The 27,530-nt window shown below is 39.0% G+C and overlaps 3 protein-coding genes across 5 annotated transcripts in view; all 3 read left to right on the top strand.

Moving 5' to 3' along the window:
* Nucleotides 1–27,530, top strand: part of LOC104967573 (carboxypeptidase Q) — a gene marked incomplete at its 5' end in the record, with an annotated part of 309,328 nt that overhangs the window by 158,254 nt on the left and 123,544 nt on the right. The gene's annotated exons all lie outside the window — the stretch shown is intronic.
* LOC104967559 (protein NDRG1) lies at nucleotides 5,331–9,160 on the top strand. The gene is made up of 12 exons (XM_010797050.1): nucleotides 5,331–5,396; nucleotides 5,583–5,688; nucleotides 6,050–6,170; nucleotides 6,278–6,340; nucleotides 6,446–6,506; nucleotides 6,963–7,049; nucleotides 7,395–7,451; nucleotides 7,567–7,733; nucleotides 7,918–8,017; nucleotides 8,109–8,144; nucleotides 8,249–8,300; nucleotides 8,590–9,160. Exons 1-12 carry the CDS (start codon nucleotides 5,346–5,348, stop codon nucleotides 8,757–8,759), a joined length of 1,071 nt encoding a protein of 356 aa, XP_010795352.1. The 5' UTR covers nucleotides 5,331–5,345; the 3' UTR covers nucleotides 8,760–9,160.
* The window catches only part of LOC104967557 (focal adhesion kinase 1), a 71,950-nt gene continuing 56,765 nt past the window's right edge, over nucleotides 12,346–27,530 (top strand). The window contains exons 1-2 of one of the 3 annotated variants that reach the window (XM_010797048.1): nucleotides 12,346–12,488; nucleotides 20,021–20,078. Coding sequence is in view for 1 of the 3 variants with exons in the window: in XM_010797049.1 (XP_010795351.1) it covers nucleotides 14,278–14,314; nucleotides 20,021–20,047 (64 nt within the window). In the remaining 2 variants the exon portion in view is untranslated. Of the gene's footprint in view, nucleotides 12,489–14,256; nucleotides 14,315–20,020; nucleotides 20,079–27,530 lie in introns of those variants that run through there. The other 2 variants (XM_010797047.1, XM_010797049.1) reach the window with 2 other exon arrangements.

The following is a 27,530-nucleotide window of genomic DNA, read 5'->3' on the forward strand; positions in this document are numbered from 1 at the left end:
TTTCAATAAGCCAAACACTGTATGACCATCATGGTAATGATGAGTCATTAATCTCAGGTTCTCCTGTCCCCTTTAGACTTAAGCAGCAACTATGAATAGGGCAATTTATTACCTTGATTTCAGATATCAAACCTTTAAGTGTATCAACTATTCATTCAAGGCATCTGTGATAGCACGGCTTAATTATATGACCAAGGTTCATAAGCCAAACATAATTAATTTCATATCTGTGTGTGTCTGTGTGTGTGAGAGAGAAATATTACAGTTTTGATAAAAGCAGAACCAATTGCTGTTGCCAAAAATCAACAATGCATATTTCAATTGATTTAACACCACTGGTTGTTGTGCACATCTCATTTATTTATTCCTCATTATCTTTGAGTAATGTTTACCTGTTGTTTTACCTGGAAAGATCGTCTTAGCCTTAGGTAATGCTTGGTGCTATTTAAACCTAGAAGAAGCGCTCTAATCTGTCTTAGCTACATCTTGTCTCACCCTTTGTTGTATTTGTGTCTGATGATGAGTACAAACATAGCCTCATGTAAAAATAAAGTGTCTGCCTCTGATATAACCGTAATGTAGCTGACCGGTTTGTTTGCAAGCTAATAAACAGTCTATGGGTTACTACAGTGGTGAAATAAGTATTTAGATCCTTTACTGAAGTGAATGCACTTAAACCACACTGCGAAAATACTCCAGTCTTGCGCTCCAAAAAATACTTAAGTCTGAGTGAAATATTATCAGTAAATCTCAGTAGGCTATACTTCATCATGCAAAAAATATTGTTTTACTATTATGATGGTTTGGAATTTATATTACGGCTGCATTATTGGGTATGTTGTATTTTACTGGTGGAGATATTCAAGGTAGAGCTTATTCAACTACCTTATGTAAAGTTGGGTAGTTTAATAAAAAAAGAATGCATCATATTCTATAAGCTCATCGTATGTTTGTAATGTCACAGTAAGTATCTGTAAAAAATAAAATGTTAATGAGCTCAGAAACACTTCCATGTTTAGCTTTGGGACCATCAATTATACATCTCATTCAACAAGGTTTTAAAATAGTTTATTTGGATTAACACTTATTCCTATCGTAATCAGATTTAAAAAAATAAAATAATAAATTTCCCTCACAAGATACTATTAAGTATACGTACTATAAATGTGTATCTAATTGCAGTACTTCAGTTATATTGCATTCAATCACTAATTATTTACAACCCCTACTACATCTGGTGCACATTTGCGCTGATTCAACATGTTGTTGATGATGTATACGATTACACAGTGCATCCACTAATTTGGACTAGTTGGTAATACTGTCCCTCAGGCACACTACTCCTGCACCAGTGTGAAATACTATGTAATGCCCAGGGCAACTAAGAGGAAACAGGATATCAAAAGGAAGTATGGCATAGTTCTTTTTTAAACTCTTAGCTGCCATAGTATGATATCTAAACAGCACACAACAGCACAATAACTGCTTTCAGGTTTATATTTATATTTAGGCCATGTCACGTTGCAGCAGTAGCATTACTATGCTGGAAAAGCGAAGCCCCTCATTGGCCAGCTGTGGATGGTGGAGAAGCAACAGTATGACGTGTTGGATCAAACGATATTTACGGGTCTTCCTGTTTGAGCCATGCTAATATTTTAGAGTTCAACTAGATTACTTGAGGAAACAACGATCAGTGTATTGGTTTACAGTGACTGCAGTAGGTTGCCGTTGAAGTGGAGGGGTTTCTCATGTGTTGCAAAATGGTTTTATCTAAAGAATATGATGCAAGGCATACAAATAATAATAAAATGCAATACAATATGGTATGTGTTATTTAAAGCAGTGGTTCCCAACCTAAGGACTAAGACCAGTAAACTGTATAGCAATGAACCCCAAGAGCTTATCATAAAGAAAGGAAAGAAACTTTACATTGCTTTTTCACTTATATAACTGGATGAATTTGACCTTTTCACGCCCCTAAAGTAAATTAAATCAAATCAAGTGTTGAGAATCTCTTGGGGGAATCAATAGATCTTTACTTTACTAAAATATATTGACTTAAAATGGGTTTAATTGATCAAACGTTTAGGCCTAAATTCCTCAGCAAACCACCTATTGCACCTCAATCTCTTTTTTTAGCTAGGTCATGTTAATACCACGACAAACTGTACCCTTAGTCGTTCCTACTATACATGGAAGTGTGCATGGGGCCTGTATTATTTTGAACATAAACACATGGTTACGTGAGAACGCACACATGCACGTACACACAGGTTCAGAGAAAATCACAAACATACTAATACACACTCACAAACACACACACTCAAACAACAACAAACATACACACATGCACACACAGTCAAGTGTGTGGCAAGCGGCAGCAGCTGCTGTGTGTATAATTAGAGTGTTTTGAAAGCTGAGAGTTGGACGGTAGAACTTTCACCTGCAGCCTAAAAAGGTTGCCATGACGACCAGCGACAGCATGACAATACAACTCCTGTGATCAGCTTCATTACATGTCTATATGTAAGGAACATTCAAATAAAAATAAATGTGGGACACTTATGCAACCTGCTGTTACAATAAGCAATATTAAGCAATTACATGACATTACATGACATTACATGACATTACATGACATTACTCCACCCTCAATACAGTATTTCTATTACCCTGTGCAGCAGGTTATGTTGGAGGAACATATCAATACTTGTGGGTCAAGGATCTCTCCACCATATGCTGAGATCTCAAAACTCTTTTTCCATCTCACCGTCCAACCATTCTGCTTTGGGACAGGCACACCCACATGGCATTTCAAAACAAAACAGGTGACTGTCCTAAATATATTTTATGTATGCCGAATTATATTTAAGATTCAAGCTATCTGTAAGTACAAAGCCATTTTAATATTAAGCAATGACATTTAAAAAAAACAAGATTTGTCAGTGTAGTATGTGGAAAATCTGAGCTTCTTCAATGCTGCCAGTTGACTAGCTTCATCCAGAAAGGTGACATTATATCCCCATCTAGTGGAAATGACACAAAGGTGCAGAATGTGCTTAGTTTGCAATGGACTCGAATCTGGCACTATTTCTAAACTTACATTAAAGATGAAACGCAGCTTGAAATGGCTAATTAATGGCTTTGAAGTTTGTTATCTCAGTAAATACATTCCTCCTTAGTAAAAAACATGTTGTGTCGTGTTAATATTCACCATGGTTCTGTTCCAACTTTTTTAGTTTTTTATTGAAGAAATCTTAATAAAAGTTTAACATTTATCAGTTTGAGTACTGTTATGGGGTTTACATTGCATGGATTAGTTTTTTTAAATTTAGAACTGTTTGGCTTTATTGCCCGGTTTAAAACAGTTGTTTGAAAAGTAATCAAAAGTATTGAAATGTATTGATTAACAGAACTTTAATTACGTTATTAAAATAGTAACATTACATGTAACAGTTAATGGTAATATGTAACATATTACATTTTTAACCTCCCCAACACTGGTCGGATTGTCCTGTCACTTAATGTGATCAATTAAGGTTAAGGAATGTCATCAACTGAACAGCAAGGGTTTGGTCAAATGAAATACCGGAATTTCAATGTGCAGAAAGACTTGTTATGTGTACAAATATTAAGAGTTATAAGAATTATGTTGTTGTATTAGACTGCTATTGCCATTACTGGGTATTTATATTGTTGGCGGTGCTAGTTTGATTAGGTGATTATGCAGTCACTAATCCTCAAACACACTGTAGAACAAAAAATAAGCACGAAAAACACAGGTGGATGTTGATGCCAAATCCCTTTGGACAATAGATTCCTCAAATGTGGGACAGTTGTCCAAGGTAAAAAAGGCTGGCAGGCAAAGCTTGGTCATGGTTAGGATAATGTTAAAAGGCTACATGCTGACTCTCTGCTCTTCAGCCAGCACTAAATGGATTCAGTACACTGTGTGTGTGTGTGTGTGTGTGTGTGTGTGTGTGTGTGTGTGTGTGTGTGTGTGTGTGTGTGTGTGTGTGTGTGTGTGTGTAATATTTCTTAAATGAGGTGCTTTCAGATCCGCCTGTTGTTGTTGCTGCCTGCTGTACACACTGCAGTTTACACACCAGTCACATCTCTTAATAAATCATATATCTAGGGAACATCCTGTATGCCAGTGATAATAGCTGTTGTATATGTTGTGTGTGTGTTGCACACACATTCCTTCTTCTTTTTAAACTTTTTCTTCCCAACCAAAGTGTACCTTTTTTGCACTTTTCCAAAGATAAAAAAAACTCTGGACTTTTTCTTTTCTTTTATTATTTGGGGGGATTTTGTAAAAAAATAATAATAATTCCAACACAAAAATCAGGATTACACAAATATTCCATTATCAACTATAAATGTCAATGCGACACTAGGATAAATATCCCTGTTAAAGTTGTACAATTTATCACAATGATTTTTCCTCACTAAATGTTCATCTTAAAGTGCTTGAAGAAATTCAAACAGTATCACACCTCTGTCATGGCAACACTCAATGTTCACAGCTGTAGGCTAGACTTTTGAAATCTCTATGGTTATTTTTATCTTTTGTGCTGTAAAATTGCAAAATGACGTACTTCAGAGCACCCATTAAATAAAGTGAATGTACTAGTTAGCAGGAGGCTGAAGGAGGAACAGATGGGATTAGACATCTGACGTACTTAGTGTTTGTCTGAAGGTGTTCAAATGACGCTTCAGTCAATAATAACAAGCTTTACCTGTGATTTTGATGTTATTTACCTCTAATCAAGCATATTTCAAAACACAGTCTTCATTATTTCACGAGTCGACATAACAATAATTTGGTTGTTTGTTTTTTCACATTTCAGTTAATCGGACATATGAACACATTACTTTAAGATAAAGTAATAACTGTCTAGACACAAATGTCATGATCATAATAAATAATCTGTAGCTGGATATTCTGCTTAAATTGTCTTAAGGACGCTTCAAAAATTCACAGTGAAGTTTGTTTTTTACCATGTGTAGATGGTCTGGTTAAATCCCTTTAGAGATCCAGAGATTTCAATGTTGGATTGCAGCAGCCTGAGGACAGATTAAAAAAATAAGGGGCCGGTTGGCAACGGGTAAAACCTTTTGGAGTTAAAGCTTAGGGACAGATCAGTGCCGGAGGATATAAAAAGCAGCACAAACAAATAGCTTGTCTCACAAATTAAGCTCTGAGATCGTCTTTTGCTCTGGACTGGAAGATTCCAGACAAACAAAACAAAGAGAACATTTGATTCCAAATTTAAGAGGAATTTGAGAATCAGAGATCTTCGCAGGTCATCTGTATCTCCTTTAGCTCTGCATCAGCAGCCATGGTACTGGAGGAGATGGAGTGTGACTCTGTATATGAGCCCCATATCACTGTGAGTATTAAGCTTAAGTTAAACTTTCTGCTCCATTCGCTGCTGCAGGTGTTATACTTGTGAGAACAACTTTTACCTCAGTATCAGAGGGATCTTTTCCTGCATGGCTACATATGGAGCTTAAAGCATCTGGTTTTAATTCACATTACAAAAATGAATCTGCTGTGTGATTGTTTTGCTTTTTAGGAGGAACATGTAGAGAGTTACTATGGGAAGGTGCACTGCATCATGATGGGAACTCCAAAGACAAACCATCCTGTTATCTTGACATTTCATGATGTTGGACTGAACTGTAAGTCCAAACTACTTCACTAATGTTTGTACCCTGCGCACACTAAACCTACTGTAAACCTATATACAAGTGGGAGAAAAAAGTATATGAAGTGTTTTAGATCAGCTAAGCTAAAAAGTAATTTTTATTTATTGTATGTATTTAATACAAAGAATAGCTTATATTTCAGTATGTAAAACCTTTAAGCGTGCATTTATTAATATAAATATCTCTTCTTATTAAATATCTTTACATTAAACCAAGCATACATTTTCAATTTGTCTAGATAAATATTTATCTGAGTGATATAGTATATTTACTTTTCTCATTTTCTTTTTATTCTTATTGATTTTGATGCAGTTTTGTTTTTTTCTTCTCGCAGACAAATCCTGTTTCGAAACCCTGTTCAAACACGAGGATATGCGGGAAATTATCAGACATTTTCCAATTTGTCACGTTGAAGCGCCAGGACAACAAGAGGGAGCCAAAACTCTGCATACTGGGTCAGTGTTTTAAGTTGTAAAAATAAAATTACTTTACATGAGTATATTAGGTTTAACAGATTGAGTCCGACCCTTTACTGATGGTTATGTGAACTTTGACCCCTCAGACATACCTACCCTACAATGGACCAGCTGTCTGAAGTCATTCCTGCTGTCATCAAACACTTTGGGTGAGTTCAACAGATACTTTTAATTGTCCTTTTATTAAAAGTTAGACTGTTTTCACACAGCACTCCAGGATTTATCTCAGTTCGACTTTTGGCTGCTGTTTGCAGGTTATCTCGGGTGATTGGAGTGGGAGTTGGAGCAGGAGCTTACATCCTGGCTAAATTTGCTGTGAGTTCAAATCTCTTCCCCTAATCCCATTTCACCTTAAGACAGAGGGACGAAGTGTGACAAATAGTTTGGAACATTTAAAATTGAAATCTTTACTCTTGTCAAAACAGATCTTCACTAAGCTGTAGTTTCTCTTAGTGTACACTTGAATATCAGATCAATGACAGAGTTATTGATTAGATATTTTTGTTAAATCCTAGAGATTGGATGACACTGCTTTACAATACCTGTACATTCAGCAGCTCTCCTTTCCATAAAAAATTCTGAACAGGGAAGATAAATATTTTATCCATGATATTAATCCATGGGTGAATATCAAGGATGTGATCTAGTACAAGAGTAAAATGACGTGGAGTCATTCACACTCCAACACTAAATGAGAGAACTGCTGAAAAAACAACTGTATGTGAATAATATTGTAGAAAACTAACCGTTCATATGTGTTTATGTGTGTAGCTGAATCATCCTGATATGGTGGACGGATTAGTCTTGATCAACATTAACCCCAGCGCTGAAGGACTAATCGATTCTGTTACAAGCAAGGTGAGCAGTGTGTGTTGATCACTTCGTTCAAGGTTGATCGTTTGTTTAATAAGATTAACATCTATTTCAAGAGCAGCAGTCCTGCTTGTCAGACATCTTTGATTGCCAGATCTTAAGAAAGGCAGGAATGATTAGAGTGCCCAAACCATCCTCTCTTTGAGGTACTGGGTTGAGTGCAATAGATTCAAATGTATGACTTTAATCTATACAACCACCTGTATTTATAGATATTGGATTGCATTGGACTGATTCTGACATTTTAAACCTGATGTCAATTTAATGCATAATATGCTAATCTAAATGTAGCTGAATGTAAATGTAGTGATTTTCTTATGTGTTTTATAGATCACTGAATGGACCCACACTCTCCCTGACACACTCATCTCACACTTGTTTGGAAAGGTAAGTTATTGGCTTCCATTACCATGTAACAAAAGTGTAAACATCTTCAAAAATGTTGATTATTAATTATAAAGTGAGTCTTTTACAGAATACCTTTGTCTTACTGATGTTTCAGGTTGAGATTTTGAACAACCATGACCTCATCGCCACATACCGCCACCTCATCACGACAACAATGGACGAGTACAACGTGAGTGAGTTCCTTCACTCCTACAACCACCGCCACCCCCTGGAGGTCGAGAGGCCCATCCCTGGAGGAAACATCAATGCAAGGACCCTCAAGTGAGTACAAACATGAACCTTTAAGGAGGTGATAGCGTCAAGATCTGGAAAATGAATAGCCGGAATAGTTCACATATAATATAATTCCCTTTTTTGTGTCCTGTAAATAGCATCCGATAAAGTGCCAGGCTCTATTTTTTCTTACTAAATGTCTTACTTTTTCTGCCTTTGTCTTTGTTTACAGGTGCTCCACTCTGCTGGTTGTAGGAGATAATTCTCCCGCTGTGGAGGCCGTGGTCGACTGCAACTCTAAACTCGACCCCACCAAGACAACTCTGCTCAAGGTAACCAAGGGACTGACTGACACAACATGTCCATTAACCCATTAACACCACATACAGTTTTTATTAAACCTGACAACCTTTGCTCTTCAAGATGGCGGACTGTGGAGGACTTCCTCAGGCGGATCAGGTAGGCAGGGACATTTCAGTGGCTTTTCCGCTAGCAATAATGTAAAATCTACACTCCTTATTGGTTGGAATTAAATGTGATCCTTTTTTTCTTTCTCTCTACAGCCAGCCAAAGTTATTGAAGCTATGAAATATTTTATCCAGGGCCTGGGATACTGTAAGTCACTGTGACCTAACCCTTAACTATCCTAACCTGTAACATAACTATTACATCACAGAGATCAACACTTTAGGTATTTACATCTCTGCACTGTTAAAAACCACTTCCTGTAAATGTGATTATTGAAACCCCTAATTGGTGTTAGGAGAAGAACATGATAAATGCATTTATTTTAATAAGTGGATAACATGTATGTTGAATCATAATTATAAATCTGTTTTGGATACACTCCTATTACCATTAAAGACTGATGCAAAGCTCAAACCTCTCTCTCTTATTTCTCCAGTGTCCAGTGCCAGCATGACTAGACTTGGGTCACGAACAACTTCCTTCTCCAGTATCGATGGCTCTCGGAGCCGCGCACACACCAACGAGCTGCAACGAGGCCGAACATACTCACACAGCGCCGAGGACAAGCATGGCCCCACACACAGCACCATGGAGCATACTTCATAGACCACATCGTCCAATAAAGTGGCATGCAAGAGAGCACTCTGCACCAAATGGCATGCAATTATTAACATACCTCATTATATTTACTAAGATAGCTTCACTCTGTCATGCCCTTTTCTTTGCACTAACTCTAGCAGAAAGGTCTTTGTTCCCTCTTCTGTATCATCTGTGTCTCTTCCTATTCCTTCAACTATTTAACCATCATTTCCTACATTTCTCTCCTGGTGTTGTATCTAGTATCTCCATAAATTAGTAATCAAAACTGAACATTGTCTGTTTATGTAAAAAGCTCAAAAGTGTTTTCATGTATAATTGATCAAATGAAGATATAAAGATAAAGTGTTTTCTAGTGTGAAGACTGGATGTTCATACATATAGTAGGAATGTGTATTGATTATGCTACAGCTTTGTTTTTATTATCTGCAGTTATGGTCATATATTTTAGATCTCAAAAGGTTGAAAATGGGACTTGCTTTTGGGAATAAAATAAAATAATATCATTACTTTAAATGCATTTAATTCAATCATTAAAATGTATTACTTTATGTAAGTATCAGTGAAAATGAACTACATAATTCTGACAAATGATTGCCTTCCCTCTCTTGATTGTTTGCCATTCACAAGATCGTCTAATATGAATGATTGGAATAAAACAGACAATACCTCTGGTTTTGGTTTACATTTTGATAGACAAAAAACTGTCTATCATGTGTCAAGTGACAAAGAAAACGTTTGAGAATAATGTTTGTAAAATACAGGCATTATTTCAGACAGTAATTTTTGATCAGAACATCAGTAATTGTTCCAGAAAATCCCATTACCTTCAAAGAAACAGGTCATCTAATTACATCAATCTTTATATGTGTCACGCAAAAGGTCAATATTGTCGTCAACATGGATATTGTCTTCTTTCTCTGATTCAATCTACAACATGCCATTTACTGCTCAGAATGTCATGAAGGCGAAAGCCTTTTTCTCTGGTTTCCTTGTCATCATAATTGACGATACATCAGTTAAACTCTCAACCACCTAAATAATTCAATCCTAAAAAAGAATTATGTTTATAAATCCTCTTGCAAAGAGATTGCACTTTCCATAAAATTACCTCGATTATACTATAGGTTGGATCTATATATCACATGTATACAGTCCATGGTTGACATACAGTATGAACCCATTCTGTTATTCTGTGTCAAGACCAACTGTAGTGTACTTCTCCAATATGTCCAATAGATGGAGCTCTATCATCTATTTTTTTTTCTTTTCCTTTGCATCATCATTACATTACATGTCAGTTGTTAGACGCTTTTATCCAAAGCGACTTACATACATTCGGTACTGTGGGCAATCCCCACAGGAGCAACTTGAAGTTGGTGAAGTGTCTTGCCCAGGGACACAACAACATGCTGACTGCAGTGGGACTCGAACTTGCTACCCCCCTGATTCGAAGTCCAGCACACTACCCACTCAGCCACAGTCTCCTCATCAACAGCCATGCACTACGTGACACTTTATATAGCCAAATAACATTCAACTACCACAACTATATTGAAAAAAAACATGTTTTTTAATACAAGTTCCCTTGCACAGCATTATGGATCGTAATTAAATATATTGCGTGACTCGTATTTAGGGTTATCCAAAAAAGGCAGGATAAAAGTACATTTCCTTTTTTTCTATCTTTTCTTCTGTGTTCTTGTTATAGCAGAAATAAGTCTCCAGTGTGCAATACAACACATGAACCTCCCTACCAACAGCTGGCTTTAGCAGCATGAAGTATTAAGAGCCTGTGTTTATGATTGGCTCAAGGTTAATTTGTCCCTTACTGTTTAATTGAATTCATTTGACACTAGATGTAATTCCCTCTATCTGCTCAGCGGTCTGACTGCCAAAAGTGTAAAATGGGAGTATACTGCTAGCAAAGCACACACACCATGTTACTATGACAACATTAAGAGTTTTAATCCACCTAAGTGTCTCCCTCCCTTGTGACATAATTTGTTTCACTCTTCTGTTAGAATAAAAATAATCTTTGTCACAAGTGTGTGTTTGCATTTGTGTATGTATGGATATTAACTGTATGCATGAATGTACTGTAAGTGTAGGTGGGGCTGTGTGTAGGCCCGCCAGTAGATGAATTGTTTTGGGCTGCGACTGCGAGACAGTGGAGACACACAGCAACACAGCATACTGGCAGTCAGCATCACAATAGTCAAGTCACAATAATGTTGTGTGAGAGAGAGAGAGAGAGAGAGATCGAGAGAGAGAGAGAGAGAGAGAGAGAGAGAGAGAGAGAGAGATCTTTATTTCAAAGCTTCTTTGTTTGGCTTACATTATACTATGATGCATAATGCACAACAGTAATCTCTAAATATTTCATTTAAACACGAGACATCAGCTGCAGCACGACTGTGGGTTCTTACATGTTGCTCCTGTTTCTTATTATTTCACTTTGCTTTGGTGCATTGGACTGTATTACAAAAACACAAAATCTTGCAAATGCCCATCCACTTTGCTAGACCTTTGTGATTTGTCCCATAAAGTGGATGATGACTAACCTGCCAGCTCAGAGATTACTTGCTCAAAGTGGGGAGGACCGAGTGGAGAGCAATTTAATGTTCAGCTTCAACAACAATTTTGTTCATAGACGCATGCATCTATGCAGTTCTGATTACTGACTGCAACTCAGTTTACACAACAATTGTATCAACCTAACTCAAAAAGAGCAACTGCACCTTCGCATCTGCTTAAAATATTTATATTCTCTAATAAACATAACAAATGTGGTAGTACTAATGTCAAATTTGTATTGATACTTTCAATTTTATTAACATCACTTGAGAACATCTTACATCTTCATGTCTGATAGTTGATCCACCATTTAATATGGCCACATATTGTAGGCCTATGTATATTGAGATTTTTTATTGGATGTGAACTCTTATTCTAATGTTTGAATAGATAGTTTTTTTAATGGTCTTCTGTTCTCATTTTATTGGTTACATTGTTGTATGCTGTTATTATCAATGTTTTATATTTTATTGGTAGGCTATTCTTTTTCTTTTGTTTTATAATCTTCTTTGGTATAAGTTTACCATTATACCAGCTTTTTTTTCATGATTATATGGACATGTCTGGCTACTGGGTATTTCAGTTGAGGACCCATAGACAATACATTTAATTCTAAAATAAAAGGCGATGGATCTGTTATAGCCAGGCAACAATAGGTTGTCATGTTGCACAACCTAATAATAATGATGTATGGTTCCCTGTTTAACTATACTATAGAGTCTGTACAGTGCAAGGCAATGGCTTTTTAGGTAAAACACGGTCGCAGAGCGTTGCCCTGCATAACATTATTTGACAAGATAAATCGAGGAGGATGTTGTTAAATTGAGTTCTTACTTAAAAACAGTTGGTGGCCCTTGAAGTATTCAACTGGACACGTAGGGCCCCTCTCCTCTCCTCCTGTCAGTAAACCCACCAGCTGCAGCCATGTTGGAAAAGCTGCTCCAGCTGCACGGTGCTATCAGCTAGCGTCAGTGGACACCGACTACCGGGCACGGCGCTGTTGAGGACAAAAACAGACAGGGAGAGGGACTCATAACGGAGAGGTACAGCCACCAAGCCGGTTCTGACATCAGCGGGTCCATACATTTATATTAACGTGCTGGCTGGAAAAGGTGGCCAGTTACGAAGAGTAGGTGCGGCCGGGCTCCAGGGCTGAAGCGGGTGAGTATTGATCCTTCTGGGGGGCGGATTAAATAGGAATAGCCCACCGTTAGCTGAGCTAGCTTAGCATTAAAGGGGGTAACACACACAGACAATGGGGTTAACGCGAATGCATTACACGGGGTGTGTTTATTGGAGCTGGTATAATGCATTTGAGAACATATCCTGGACTGAATTATATGAAATATTGGTCCAAATGACACACCGGAGTCATTTGTATTCCTAACAGACCGACAGTGGTGCAGTGGCCGAATCCACCCCTCTCTCTTTCTCTGTTTAGGTGCAAAGGTCCAAGCCTATGAGGATTTATGTCAGAGCAACAACGCCGTGGCAAATCTGTGTTTTGATGAATAACGAGTTGCTCACAATGAGGGGTATTGTTGCAAGCAACGGTTTTTAGACAAAAGGGGGCAGCTCTTACTTAACCTGTGCGTCTCAAGTGTTAGGGTTGCTTGCTGCCTTTTCAACCACAAGATTGAACACTTTCAGCTGTGGAAGCCCGAGTGTTATATTAGGTATTCATATTTTAACCATGCACAAATGATTTCCTTTTGCATGTTTCGTTGGATTAAAGTATTATTTTAGTTGCAGTGTCAACATTTACAGAACTAAAGAGGGTGCGGAGCCTGGTGCACAGCCCTGTGGATGGGATTTGTCTGTGGATTTTTTTTGGTTTAAGGGGTTATGGAGTCAAAGCTGCCCTTTCATGTCTCCTACAGATTTCTGTTTTCCTTCCTTTTTTCCCTCCTCTTGTTTCCTGGCTTTATGTGACTGTTGCCCCGATCACATCCCTGAATACATCCTTAGTTGCAGCAAAACTGGAGGGTCAAAACCCCAAAGCTCTCAGTTATTTTGAAGTGCTTGTGCACAGAAAACTATTGAATGCATAGCTGAGATTTGTACTCTTTTATACTTGAATACAAATCTGACAAGGCTGGAATCAGATCGCTTTGCACTTACTAAACTCAAAATGTGATTCAATTATACATATACAGTAATGGAGCATCCAGCTATTCTTGTAAAAGAGATATGACAGCATTTGTTGTAAGTGCGTTATAGGAAAATACTGGCATTTAGAATAAGTCCCTCACTATATTCCTAATGGACAAACACTATCACTTCACAGTTTAGGTAATATTGAAAGCCTAGTTAATGTTTGCTAGATTGCATTTCCAGTCAATCCTGTGATTCATGGCTTTCCTCTCTCCGTGTACACAGTCCTGCTGTCAGATAAAAAACCTCACTTGGGCACATCATGAATTTAGTGCAATCTGTCTTGATATGTGACTTAAATGTAACTTGCTTATTATTTTGTAAATATAAACAAATATTTTAATTGTGTTTTGTAAATAGAACTTATCATTTGAGATGAAGCAGGTATTGTTTCTGTTGTGGCTTTGTTTCTCTTTGCCTCCTCCATTACTTCCACTAATCTGAAGAGGCAGGGATGTGGAAAAAAACATTGAGGACGTTGGATCAATTGTATACACCCGCCTGTCTCCAGTCAGGAAAAGATAAAGACGAGACACAGAGTAGTGGATAAGATGGAACGCAGAGTGAGAAGAAGTGGGAAGAGGATTAGAAATAAGAGCTTAGGAGGAGGAGGAGGCAGCAGTTTGGAAATGAAACTCAGCCCCCAGGTGTGTCAGTCCGAAACAATCAGTGGGCGGGTGTTTTCCCTCTCCTATAAGTGACAGCCAACAGTATAACTAGGAAGTGGAGAGTCAGAACAGGAACATATAGGCGTCTGTGATTTCGAGGTTCAGTCCTCTGTGTGCCGACTGCAAACATGCAGTTCTGGGATTTCCTGGGCTGCACCAATGGAGGTATGAACGTGTGTAGTCATCCTGAGGGCTGGGGGAAAGCAATGGGCTGTTATTGGACGGCTGTATGGGCGCTCTGTGCTCGGCAGGTAGAGAGGGGTCTGGCAGGCTTGAGGGCTGGAAAGGAATTTGTGCTGCTCACCGCCGTGCAAGCAGTTGCATGTGAAAACCTCACAGACAGGTAGAGTGTGGAGCACAAGCAAAGACACTGAACGCTCTGATACAGTGTCAGCCTGCTCTGTTTCACTTTGATAAACCTGGCTGTTTGCTTCTGACAGCAGGTTTGACAAATGCATAAATTGGCACGAATTGTTTATTTGTTGCGCTGAAGGTTTTGGGATATTGTTCGCTTGGCCTGCCATAGATACGGGTGTGAAATTAAATGAGTGTTGTCCATAAAGATTATTCTCACCTATTACTTTCTATTATAAAATAGGTAAACAACTTTCACAAACCTAGAGATGGAGTACAACAACAACAACAACAACAACAACAACACTACATTAATTGCTGTTGCTCCAGCTGTTACTGTAATCATATTCCTACTGTAACACTTCAAAGCCAGTGGCACCTATGATAGTGTAATACCAAACACTGAATGTAACATCCTGCTTATCAGTGTCTGTCAGTTTACCTGTGTGTAAGATAAGGATTAAATAGTAATGTGTATTGGCAAAAATCTGGTGATATATTATACTCAAAACATTGTGATTTAATGCGAAACTGTAAGCAAGGCTATACAGTATATTGCACTATTCATTCAATTTTATCACATTGTTTTGGTTCTTTTAATTCAATCATGACAGTTGAAATATAAACAATGTTTTCAAGAGTTCATACAGTTTTGCGAAACATTAAATCGCAATATCAATATTTTTCTTACATCCCTACCTATTGAATTTAGCTCCCTTTTTAAGCTTCTGTGTGAAATGACAATTAATTATTTTACTTCACCTGAGTTCACCCGAGCAAACGAGGTCTAGATTTCAAACCTTGTGTTTTGCCCACATTTGATCTTCTCGTTGTTTACCGCACAGAGAAACTGCCTGAAGTTATTCACTCTATTCGGGCAAAGACATCTGGTCCGACCTGTAGCACGAACTGTTAAACATCAGATTTCTGTTTGTGTATAAATGCAGGTAAACAACCGCAGGCCAAAGCTATTAAATGTCACTTTTCTTGTTCACGGGGCTAAGTGAAGGACTTTAACTAACAGCTTTGTATAGGGGAGGCTGTTAGTTAACATATTAAAAAAAGCAGATGAAAATGTTGGCAATTGGCAGAGAAAGTATAAGACATAAACTAAATAGCTCTCGCTTTAGTCATCTTTTGATCAAACCCACATTAAAGCCTATGCAGTGGAATACAGATGGTCCTCTGACATTGTTCAGTCCGTATACAAAACACTCACACCCTCTCTTAATCTATAAAGCATGTCAAAGTCTGCCTTATGATCTCAGTTAATTTGTGTTGTCTTCACTTGTGGTGACTTTATTGTTGTGTATTGAATTCCAGGACAGTTACCTCCAACACCCATCCTCTGCCCCGGGCCATGTTTTCTGCTTTTGCATAAAAAGCTATAGCTAAGATACCTACTGGGTTGTGTCATATCCTCCCCTTGTAAGGAATGTCATGTTAGATCTTGACTTTATTCACACCTGGAATCCATGTTTGTTGAAGCTATGGTTGTCATTTTCTGGGACAGTAAAGCAGCAGGTTATATGTTTAGACTTGTGACGCTCCTGTTGTGTCATCAGCCTTCCCCTATTTCCATCCATAGCTCACTGTTTTGTTTAACCTCTTCCAATGGTCAGCACGCACTGTCAGGATCTGTGATTGTTAAATAACTTGTTATACACCTCAAAAAAACATATATTTGCATGGCAAAATGGAAAAATAATTAATAGAAAAATAATTGCAACATCTGATTCTTAGCCTTATTCAGCCTGGGTATCCACATGTCAGATTGTCTGGTTGATATTCATCACGTTGGGCTTCATGGTAATGGAAAGTCTAACTGAGTAATGCAGAGATTATTATTGAAGAAATCTAATGTTATGATGATTATTGATATTGTACAGTTTTCTCCATTCCATTTTAGAAGGTTCATAAAGCATAAACAACTATCTTTACTTTCTCTTTTACTTAATTAGCATTTTCTAATCTACAGCATTGCATAACATATTGGTGATTAGAACAGCAGCCAGAGGAGCAACATAACTGTCAAATATATATATGTACAGTATGTATAAACATGATCAGCACTGTATCCATTTTTATATTTGAGTAATGTTTCCACTTATGATGTTGCTTATGTGGATCAAGTGAGCTTCAAGTGAAAGTAAGAACAGACATATTAATCCACAGCGGACAGCTTTGGCTGTTAAATATTATATCATAGTTGTTTGACACTTTCTTCTTATTCTTACCACAAATAATTTTTCTATCTGACATCAAGCACTTTTACACAAGTAGCTTATATTGAGAAGGATTCATAAAAACACACAGCCAAAAACGTTGGTGTCTAACAGCTAAAATCCTTTAGTCTCTGTTACTGTAATAATTCAGAGATGATTCTGTGGGACCACAGAGACATGCAGTGGTTTAGATCAAGGTTTTTGTGAATTACTGAACATTAACCTCGGTGCAGAGCACTGCACACTGAGGGGCAGCCATAAAACAGCTTATAAAAACACTTGTTTTTGTTTAAAATTTGTCCTTGCATAAAACTATAAATCTGTGCATTCGGGGGGAAACGGTTCAGAATAGGAAGGCATGAAGGGGATCTGAGAGCGCATGCTGGAGTCCTGCCTGTAAAACTTGAGTTACTGTAAAGCCAAAAACATTTACTCTTCAAACAGTCACACCGAGTTGTAGTTCTCAGTATGGATTTTTTTATTTAATAAATGTTGTAACTATGGTACATTGCATGAAATATTATTTTATATTATAAATGATTGACATCTTTAAAACACTAAATCTGTCTGGATTTTGTGTATTTGTTGTTAGAAAGATATTGATGACAGTGAGTGATAATGGGCTGTAACAAACAGTGTAAAGGATGTGCTTCTGAACTCTTGACATAAGTGATATGGAAAGTGTAGTAGTGAATTATGTTCAAGCATTTATATTGCCACGCAAATTGTGCATGGCGCTTCATTTGATAGGCAAATGAACCTACAGAATGGCTCCTCGGAGTTGTGTTCTGCAGCTGGGCAATGAAAGTTATTGACGCAGGTGTTTCAACAAACAACATGTGGAAAGTGATGTCTGCTCATGTCAACGCTTCATCTGTCAAACATTCAAAAATACAGATGTGAAAATGAGAACATCAGACGATTTTCTGGTATACTTCCTTATCTCTAAAGTAATCCCAGTGCTACAATAATGTTTTTATGGCTGCTTCTAACAATGACAGCTACCTCATTAAAGCTGTAGCTGCTACTGTGGTGGCTTTCTTCTTCTCTGATGTTACACTCCATTGTATTGTACTGTATTCTGTCGGGCTGATCAGCGCATGAGGCTGTCGTTGTTTTCTTGATGAGAATGGAGTTGTGCAATGCCCTTAGCGTGGTGTCAACTGTAGCGTAGCCTCTGTGGTTTATAGCCAGAGGCACGAGTGGGTGAGAGAACGCAAAGGGCTGCGAGTGTGACAGGGAAATGTGATGGAGTAGGAGGGAGAAGCTCTGTGGAGTGTTTATACAAGTGAAAAATGTTTTAAGCAGTTCCAGTGACGGATGTTTCAGTACTGTTTTAATAACTTGATCTAGTTTTGAGTCATTATTTGTGGATATGAAAGAATGGAGGTGGATTCAAAGCCAGGTTATTTCTGGTGACATTTGAGTGCGTTCCTTCTTCTGTTGGGTATTTAAAACATTTGAAAATACACTGGCACAGTACTGGCTAAATGTGTGGGCAATTTTCAAAGGTGATAGTGCTTCAAGAATTCTATTCATTAATATATTTTTAACACCAAGAAACATTTCAATGTATGCTTAAGCCTTTTCTACTGAAAGCACTGCCAGCCCAGGCTCAAAACGTCTTAGTGTGTCAGAGCCTTAAATGTTACATTTTGGATTTTACACTCCGAGAGAGGGAGAGGGGGAATATTGCCAGAATTGGTGTTGCGTTGCTTTTGTTAATATCATCTACTTGTAGCCAACATTTTGGGCACAACTCTGCCAGGAACCAATTGGATTATGTGATTAGAGGACATTAAGAAGAACACACATACACTGAGCAGCAGTGAACCAAACCAAGTCAAATGTAAAAAACAATATGTTATATCTTTATAACCCACAATGTTTATTATGATACACGTCCTAAATTGTGTCCCAATGCTTTCATACATTCTTATCCTTACCAGATTTTGAGTTTGATTAGAACAAGTAAATTAAAAAAACGATATCAATATTTAAACTAAAAAAAATTCATTTCAGATGTTGCTTCCGTTAGACTGTTGACTCACAATGCATTGTATTAGGAACATTAAGAACATACATTTAGTATGTAAATAGTGTCCCAATTCCATACTACAGTACATCACTTAAAAAATAAAAATGCTCACCTATGAAAACAAATGATGCATGCACAAACATCTCTTCAATTTATTTGGTTGTTGCTTTTAAAGTTGCAATTTGGTGAATGCTGTAATCACCTGTTCCAGTACAAAATGTAAAAAATACATTCATTTATTTTACACGCTCTTCAGCACGAGTATCCTCAATACATAACATTGATAAATAGCCCGTGAAGCACATTAGTAGTATGTTATATGGAACCGCCTTTATCATGCACAATCCGACACAAAGCCTTGGCATCCTCATCAGCACCACAGTCCTGCTTTGTGTCCGTTGCTTAGTAACAGAAGAGCGTAGCTTCACAGTGTTGGACATTTCATCACATTGCTCATTTTGGTGTCCTTTTTATGTGAGCTTGTGAGTAAAAAGAGATAGGAGAGTGGAGTGGTGAGTAGAAGGTGACATGAAGGTGGTTATCCGGCAGTCTGAGAGCTGAATGAGGCCACAGTGTGAAGCTGTTACAGCATGACAGGGCAGAATTATTTTTGCCAATTCATTGTTCTCGCCTCACTCAGACTGTCTGGAATGTAGCTCATATTAAATCCTTCTGTACAGTAACTGGTTGGTCAGCGCTGACATGTAAGCCAGTGATGTGCGGATTGGGATTAGAAAATGATGCCTGTCAGCTAAAATTAAACATTGTAATCGATTTGGATTCGACAGTTGGACTTTCCAAGGGATGAATGTCCTCTTTGATGTTTTGGTTGGTCGTGATTTGTCATAGACTAAATAGAAAATGTGTGAAGTATCGTTTTGATAATGTTAGTAATTTCAACTAATGGAAATGTTGTTCCTGTCAATAACTCAAATTCTCTACGATGCTCTCCTACAACTCTACACAATTTAAATAAATATATAGGATTTGAAGTAGTAAATTACGAGCAGTAATCCGTTATAATATATGAAAGTAGATTAATTGTATCTGTTCATCCAAGACAAATATGTAGCTATCAAGTGTAAGATACTTGCAATAAATGTATAAGTAGAATTTGTTGCAAGATGGTCAGGGCCAGGAAGAAACACCACACCCCCAATACTTATGGTCAGTTTGAGTTTCACTTCCAAGTTTGTGTAATACACATGTCATTTATCTGACTAAAATCTTGTTTTCTCTTTTTCTCTGTTCCAGATATTTCCAGAATATCATACTACGCTGGTGAGCATCTATTTATTTTTGTTAAATACAGGTGAGGTATTGCTGAACGTCCTCTGAACTAACAATAGAGATTTGTGTGTGTGATGTGTATGAGTTATTGCATCAACCTTAAAATGTAAAGGTTTCCTTTGTCCACTCTTTGTTTTTTGTTTTAATTTGCTCTCTAATGTAACTTTGATATGGACAGAAATATTGTCAACTACTTAATGGGAATGACAGAATCCTTTCCGTTTGATTTTCATGGTCTAAGAGAGATCTATCCTTCTATTTCGTATTCACAAAGCATGATATTCTTTGGTATTAGTCTTGACTCACACCTAAAGAGGACTGCTAGGGTTAAATAATGTCAAGTATAGATACGATAATTACCTCTAAGCACCAGTCTCTCTTCGTTGGTGTTGCTAGGTAACCGTTGATCCTATGTTTTCAAGGAGGATGTTGTATACCTCAGAAAAGAGAACTTGTCATAAGGCGCTTTCACACCGCAGTACTTTTCCCACAAAGGTTCATGAGAACTTACTAAGTACAGATCGCGTTCACACCGGAATAAGTCCCTAGGGGTGTATTAGGCAAATGAAGCCGCTGACGTCACTTCTTCTTCTTCTGCTTTGGGTTTACTGGCAGGACACAAACAACTTCACGGCGTATACTGCCGCCCAAAATCCGCGGCCGGAAGTCCCCGGAGTTGGGGACTGGCTTCAGTAGAAGCCTTCAGAGTAAACCATCAGAACGCCGACGCCTCCTCATCTCCACCGCTCCCATGTGTTGCCATAAGTTAGTCTCTCTGCGTTTCTGCGCTGGGCTAATGCTAATGCTAATAATGCTAATGCGAGGATAATAAAATGGTGTCTTCACAACACTTTTTTTGTTTGTTTTACGGGGCGTGGTTTGCAATCCGCCCAGCCAATCAGAAATATAGCTCTTTTCTCACAAGAGAGCCGCATGAGAGTCCCTGCTCTCTGCAGGGACGGAAAAGGGGGTAAAAAGGTTCTCATTAACTAATTTTAGTTCCGGCTCTTTTTGGTGTGAACGCGACATTTCGGAACTATATCGTAACTAAAGTGGGAAAAGTACTCCGGTGTGAACGCGGCTATTCCTGAAAAGGACAAACGCATATTTTACATTTCCTGACCTTAACTTTGGCAGAACTCTAGTGGGATACGTCTTGAGGTCGAGGTTAACTGAAACTCATAATGAGATGCTGCTTTCTAACTTTGCTGTCAAAATGACAGTAGCACGCCACACAGTGTACAGGGGACCGGGTAAACTGAAAATCTGTATCCCGAAACAGCCTTAGAAATACTCATTCTCAGTACTGCTGAAAGGATCACAAGCTCAGTTTCAGTGGAGAGCACACTGAACATAACATCCAGCTTCTGTATCTCTGTCATCATTTATATCATACAATCATTTTGTGTTGCATGATATGAAATATAAAGACAGAAGACAGATCAGACGGAGTTATAGCTCACAATTTGGCTGCAATCATACTGTAAGCACCATGCGGTTCAAATTCTAATGAAAACTAAGGCAAAATAACTGATGTAAAAGACATATGCAAATAAATGCATAAATGCATTCAAGAGTGCTGTAGTTATTTTGTCCTGGTCATTTTATATTGTCCATTTTTATGTCCTCTTTGCACTCTCAATGCAGCTGGAGACAGACTGTAGCGGCCCTTTCTACCTGTATAGAATACGCTAGTCCTGAAGGCCTGTTTTAAAGGCACAGTTTCTGAATACAGGCTTTGTGCATTTAGGTAACTTCCTAGTTTATAAGTAGCAGCTAGACCTGCTTTATAATGAGATCTCACTTAAAATGTAACCTTTAGTTAAACATGTTTTTCTAGAGCACATACAGTATGTCTACATATTGGATGTCAGTACACTTGATTGGTCCACTTAAAACAGGGTGGGCCACTCTTTATTTCCTGACGCAAGGAGACATTGGTTTCATTTATACCTGACCAAGATCCTTTAGGAGCATGAGGTCTTAATTATTAAATAACTGAATATATGCCTATATGCTCTATATTAGTTTGTGTCATGAATACATCACAACATGTTAGTTGTCAGTGGTTTTCCGCTGGAAGCTTAGCTAGAAAGCATGCCCATTCATCTCGTGCTCTGGCAGTGGCACATCAGAGGAATAGAATGTCAGAGTGCTTTATTGCCATTGAAGAGATGGCATGCTGCAGGAGAGCAGATGCAATATGTTTGTAGAGGAGGAGAGACAACAGAGAGGCAGGACAGAGGGCAGCAGAGACCTGCCCACGGATAATACAAACAGAGGAAAAAGGGGAAGTGTTATTATGGGTCATACAGTGGAATGTATGTTTTCAGTGGCTAAACATTAATCCTGGTAAAAGTGTGTGTGTGTGTGTGTGTGTGTGTGTGTGTGTGTGTGTGTGTGTGTGTGTGTGTGTGTGTGTGTGTGTGTGTGTGTGTGTGTGTGTGTTGGAGTGTTGATTAGCAGTGGTGTCCTATTAGCGTATTTATAAGTCCTGTCCACTCGCCTTGCCTACTTTCCACAGCATTAAATGTCAATTAGAATATGTTAGCCTCTAGTCTCCTTCTCTGCCCCACACACACACACACACACACACACACACACACACACACACACCCACCCTTGCTGCTTCTGCCTGTGAGCTAGCGGTGCAGCTTTTTCGCAGCGTGGTCACAGCAGCGTATACCGAAAACACAGCAGAGAAGAAGCACTTGGTACACACTCACTTTTTGATTTTGCGCACACACTTCTTCTGCTTTTTACAGACTTTCAACAATAACACATGCATGCAGTCGTCTACCAGCTTAGTCACATGCACACACACTCTTGTATACGTACAGCCTCTCTCTGGCTTTCACACACAACTCTCTCACTGTATAGCCTCTTTGGTGCACTTATTGCGACTGCTCAAGGTTTGCGCTGGATGTACTGTGTGTGTGTGTGTGTGTGTATTAGCTGCGGCTATGTGTGTGTGCGAGAGAGAGAGATCGGGATGTTGTGATCCAGTTCCCCTTTCCGCTGCTCCAGATGAAAGCCTTCGGAAGCCAGACTGAGCTACACACGGCTGAATGACTTTCGAAACGGATTTACTGCATCAATTTTTCTCCTCAAACCAAATCCTGCAACGTTTTTTCCTCCACATAGTCGTTCTCCCTTCTTGCCTGGCTTTGCATCACAGCCTTTTTGGATCTTTACTTTTTATTTTTGTCTCTGTCCCTTTATGTCTCTCTCTGACATCAGACACCTGCTCTGACCTGGTTAACTCCTGCAGGCTCAGAGCATTGTGAGAAAGCTTTGGAGGATGCGAGGCTCAGCTTCTCCCTGGGGTTTCTCCACTTTCTCTTTTTATCCAGTTACCTTTATTTCTCCTTTTTCTTCTTGATCTTTCTGTTCTTTTTCAACTCTTCTTTTAGTCTCTATCTTGTATTTCGTCATCCGTTTCCTCGTGCTTTCCTTTCTCCCTCCTGCGTCGGTCACTCTACCTACCTCTCCCTCACTTTGCTCCATTGCTCTACGCCCCTCTTTGCCCTACATTTGTATCTCTTTTATTCTCTGGTGCAAGTTTCTCTTTTCTTCTTACCATCTTCTTTGGACCACATTTTGGATTAACAGAACAAAACGACAACCTTTCTTGGAAAATTGTACTTTGATGTCATTACACAAAGTATTAGTTTGTCGGCAGTGTTTTGTAACCTGGATTTCTGACATACAATGCCGTACCATGTGACTTAAGATGTATGGCTGCAGGGAGGCCTCCTTCTTTGATTTTCACATCAAGGGCTGATTAATTGGATCAAAAGCTCCGCAACGAAGACCAGAATTTGATATTTTCTGAGGATTTATTGGACTGCAGGAGAGTCTAATTGGTAGAGAAATTCTCCCCCGGCCACAGAGAGCATGAATGTCTGTTTTGGGAAGCTTTTCTGCTGAAGCGTCCTCGAGCAACTTACTGAACCTTCTCCTCCCACCAGGGCTCTATCTCCTTGGAGTGAAGAAGGGAACAAAAGAACTTCCTAACAGAAATCAGTACATATCAAATTGCACAATGGTTTAGGTATTTTGCAGGGTTAAAGGTCATGACATGCATTGGACAGATTGATTACTAATACCTGGACGCAGAGCCACTTCCTCCAGTCCTGATGTAATACGATGTTTCAGCAAGCTTTCGGAGAGAGTGACAGGAAGTCTTGTGATCACGATCTTGGATTGCAGAACCAGATACTGCACTTCCAGCTTTATCATCAGGCATTGGTTTGTCTTTTATTGCAGACGAAGATTTGACTTGGCTGTTTTGGACGGATTCTCTGGATGTGAGAAGCTGAGTAATATCTCTTTATCAAGTGGACTTGGACCCTGGTGATTGCATGTAGTTGCTGCTCAAGCATAGAGAGTTACGGACTGGTATATTCTCTACCTCCTGTGGGGATACTTGCTGAGTCATCAGATTTGACAGTACAAAGGATATTTGACATCCTCTGTTTCCTCTTACTGGGCTCTTTTCTTCTCTAGAGTTACCTCGAGCCCCGGGACTCTGGCTTTGATTGATTTTTTCTCTATTGAGTTTCCTGTGGCTATCTTCTGAGGCGGCGGCTAAAAGTTGCACACTGGATGATATCACCCCTCCAACAAATGACAGCCCAGTTACCAGCACAGCAGGACACCATTTCTAACTTTTTGGGGGATATTTTAGGATCCCATTTTTTGTTTTTCCTCACGTTATTCAACATTTCATAAAAGGACATTTTTATAATAACATAAAGCCAGGTTAGGAGCCCGTCCTAGTCCCTGGCTCTATGCTGTTTTCGGAGCCCGACAGGTTTGTCTGGGCCCTGTGGCCGGACCTTAAACAGCCCCGCCTACAAAACAAATGGAGAACAGCGGCTGCATCCCTCTCTGCTGGAGCAAGGGGGCCTGCATCTACGCACAGCACCCCTTGCCAAGTATGTACGAATATCCTGAGAGTATCAATCAACACATCATATTATGTAACGACAAATACCATATGCAGTTAGATATGTGCTTCTGAATAGAATTGAATCCTTTTGATTAAATACTACAAAGTATAAGATCCATATCATGTTTATCAAATAGAAAATATTCCTTTACCTTCCTCTTTCTTTGTATCATTATTTGCAATTAAATCGAAAAGTCATCCTTCTGACTTCTCAATCTTGTTTACCATCGCTCACTCTACTTGGTAGCATTTCCTTATTCTGCTAAACATACTATGTATTGTCAGGCTGGCAGTATTTCATTTTCCTGAGTATGCTCTATGGTTTCTAAATCAGACAGATGTGGGCGCTTCCTCACCCTGGGCTTTTAGAGGAGTTTTGGTCGCAACATTATGAAAATGCTTTAAAAGACACTGTCCACTGTCTATCATCATTTATGACAGATGAGGTCAGGTTAGGGTCATTAATAGCAACTCATTGATAATGATTTTTGGGCTTGACTTCTTAAACTCTTTTTAACCAAAGGAGAATTAACAAAAGCACAGTGAAGAGCTGCATGACCTGCTGTCAGTCACAAGAATATACTTTTTATTTCCAAAGCCAGCCCATGAAGCGATGCAAAAACCCTGCAAACTGTCCAATGATTGAGTGACTTGTTCATCAATGTAGCTTTTTTTTATTCACAGCACTTGATAATATTCGTGAACATGAAATGTACTGAACTTTATCGCAATAATCAATATTTGTTCGCTTTGATTCAAGCCCAGTTCAACCCTACTGAACTGCTGTTGCTTTTCATCTGCCTGGGCTACAGTCGTACTAAAGAGGTTGGTGAAAGGGTACATGTTGGTTATAAGTTACCCTGGCAGCTCTGATTTCACTGGAACAGCGCAGAATACACACATGCGTACACCAACACACACTCTTTGTGCTAGTCCTTTGGGGGTTTTCTTTAGGCTCATAATGGAAAAGCATTGTGTTTATATGGCTGAGACAGTCACATATTTATACAGATGTTTAGACTTTTTCTTCCCCGTCCCCTGGTATAGGTAATGCGCATCGTTTGCAGAAGAGGGAAGAGAGAGTGTAGCAGTGTGGGGGAAGGGGGAGGGCAGAGGAAATAGTTGGAGGATGAGAGAAAGATGAGAGGGAGGAAGGAAGAAAGATGGTTCAATAGCACAGGAGGATCAAATGGAGACGGAAAGCGGGAACTAAAAGGTCTATGAGCATTTGAGATGAGTGACTGGAGCCGATTAAGAGAGGGGAGGGAAAAGGGAGATGCAGATGAAGGGGGTAAAGGATGGAGAAAGAAGTATACAGGAGGTTTAGCATATGAGGTGGGGTAAAAAAAAGCAGAAGACGAAGGCTTTTCAAAAAATAAAGATGGTGATGAATTTTGAAAGATTAGCAACAAAGGAAAATAGCAAGGGAATGGGATGACAGGGAAAAGACAGAGAGGAATAGGCTCCCCTAGGATTGTGCTAACCCCAGTAACCCAGATACCAGTTAGACGAGGAGATAAACCGTCCTTCTGCTGCTGCTGCTGCTGCTGCTACGGGACAGAGCTCAACTCCAGCCTTCTGTGGTTTCACAGGCTAACTGTCAGTAACCAGAGCCCCGCTGAGAAAGGGGGATGTGGGCCTGGCAGCCGCCTGCTCCCCTGCTTGCTGCCTGCATGGCCTAGTTGATTTGATTCCTCACTTGTTCTGTGTGTGAGGCCATGCAAGTGAGGATTTAGTCATTTGAGAGAAATTGGTGCAGTGAGATATGGCTTCATTTGTCCCGTGCTGCTGTGTAGTGTGCCTATTTCAAAACAGTATTGTATGTGCTATGAGATCCATATTTTGTATTGCCCCAAAACTGACAGGTAACTAATGGAAAGCATTTTGTTATATATATGCTGTTGATGGTCTATGCATGTTACTTGTTTGTTGTGATGGCTTAATGCACACTAATGCAGTGCTTGAAAGGGGCCATCTTTAAAACACGTCCAGGTGTCAGACCTTTACATAATGGATAATGTAAGAAATTGATACTTTGGCTGTATGTTCACCCATTCAGTAACATATATTCAATACTTTTTTTTGATTTTTTTTGCAGACCGACAAACAAAATATAACATTTTCCCAATTTGCATGCATTCAGTCACACTGGTTAGTAGCTGCAGTGTTTAGGGCCGATGTTACTACAACCTCTTTTGATGGATGGTACTAAAACACGGGTAAACAGACTCCGAATGTCAGTATGCTTTTCTAATAGGATTTCATCCAGCTAGTATTTAGGTTAAGGTTACGTGTGTGTGATTTTGCGTCACTATTGTGTTATGTCTCAGTGTATGCAGTGGGGTGTTACAACTATTTAGTGCTTAAGATCTAATCTGATTACGCACCGACTGAGTGGGCAGTAGCAGATGGCTGACCATGGTTTGTGACTTTTTAGCTACTCTGGTGACACTGCTGCTATTTAAAAACTAGTTGCAGTCAAAATATTGTCCTCAATACTGAGACTGCCCAAGGCACACA

The sequence above is a fragment of the Notothenia coriiceps genome, unplaced genomic scaffold, assembly GCF_000735185.1.
Source record: "Notothenia coriiceps isolate Sejong01 unplaced genomic scaffold, NC01 NC01_scaffold00037470, whole genome shotgun sequence".
In the NCBI taxonomy this organism is placed as follows: Eukaryota; Metazoa; Chordata; class Actinopteri; order Perciformes; family Nototheniidae; genus Notothenia; species Notothenia coriiceps.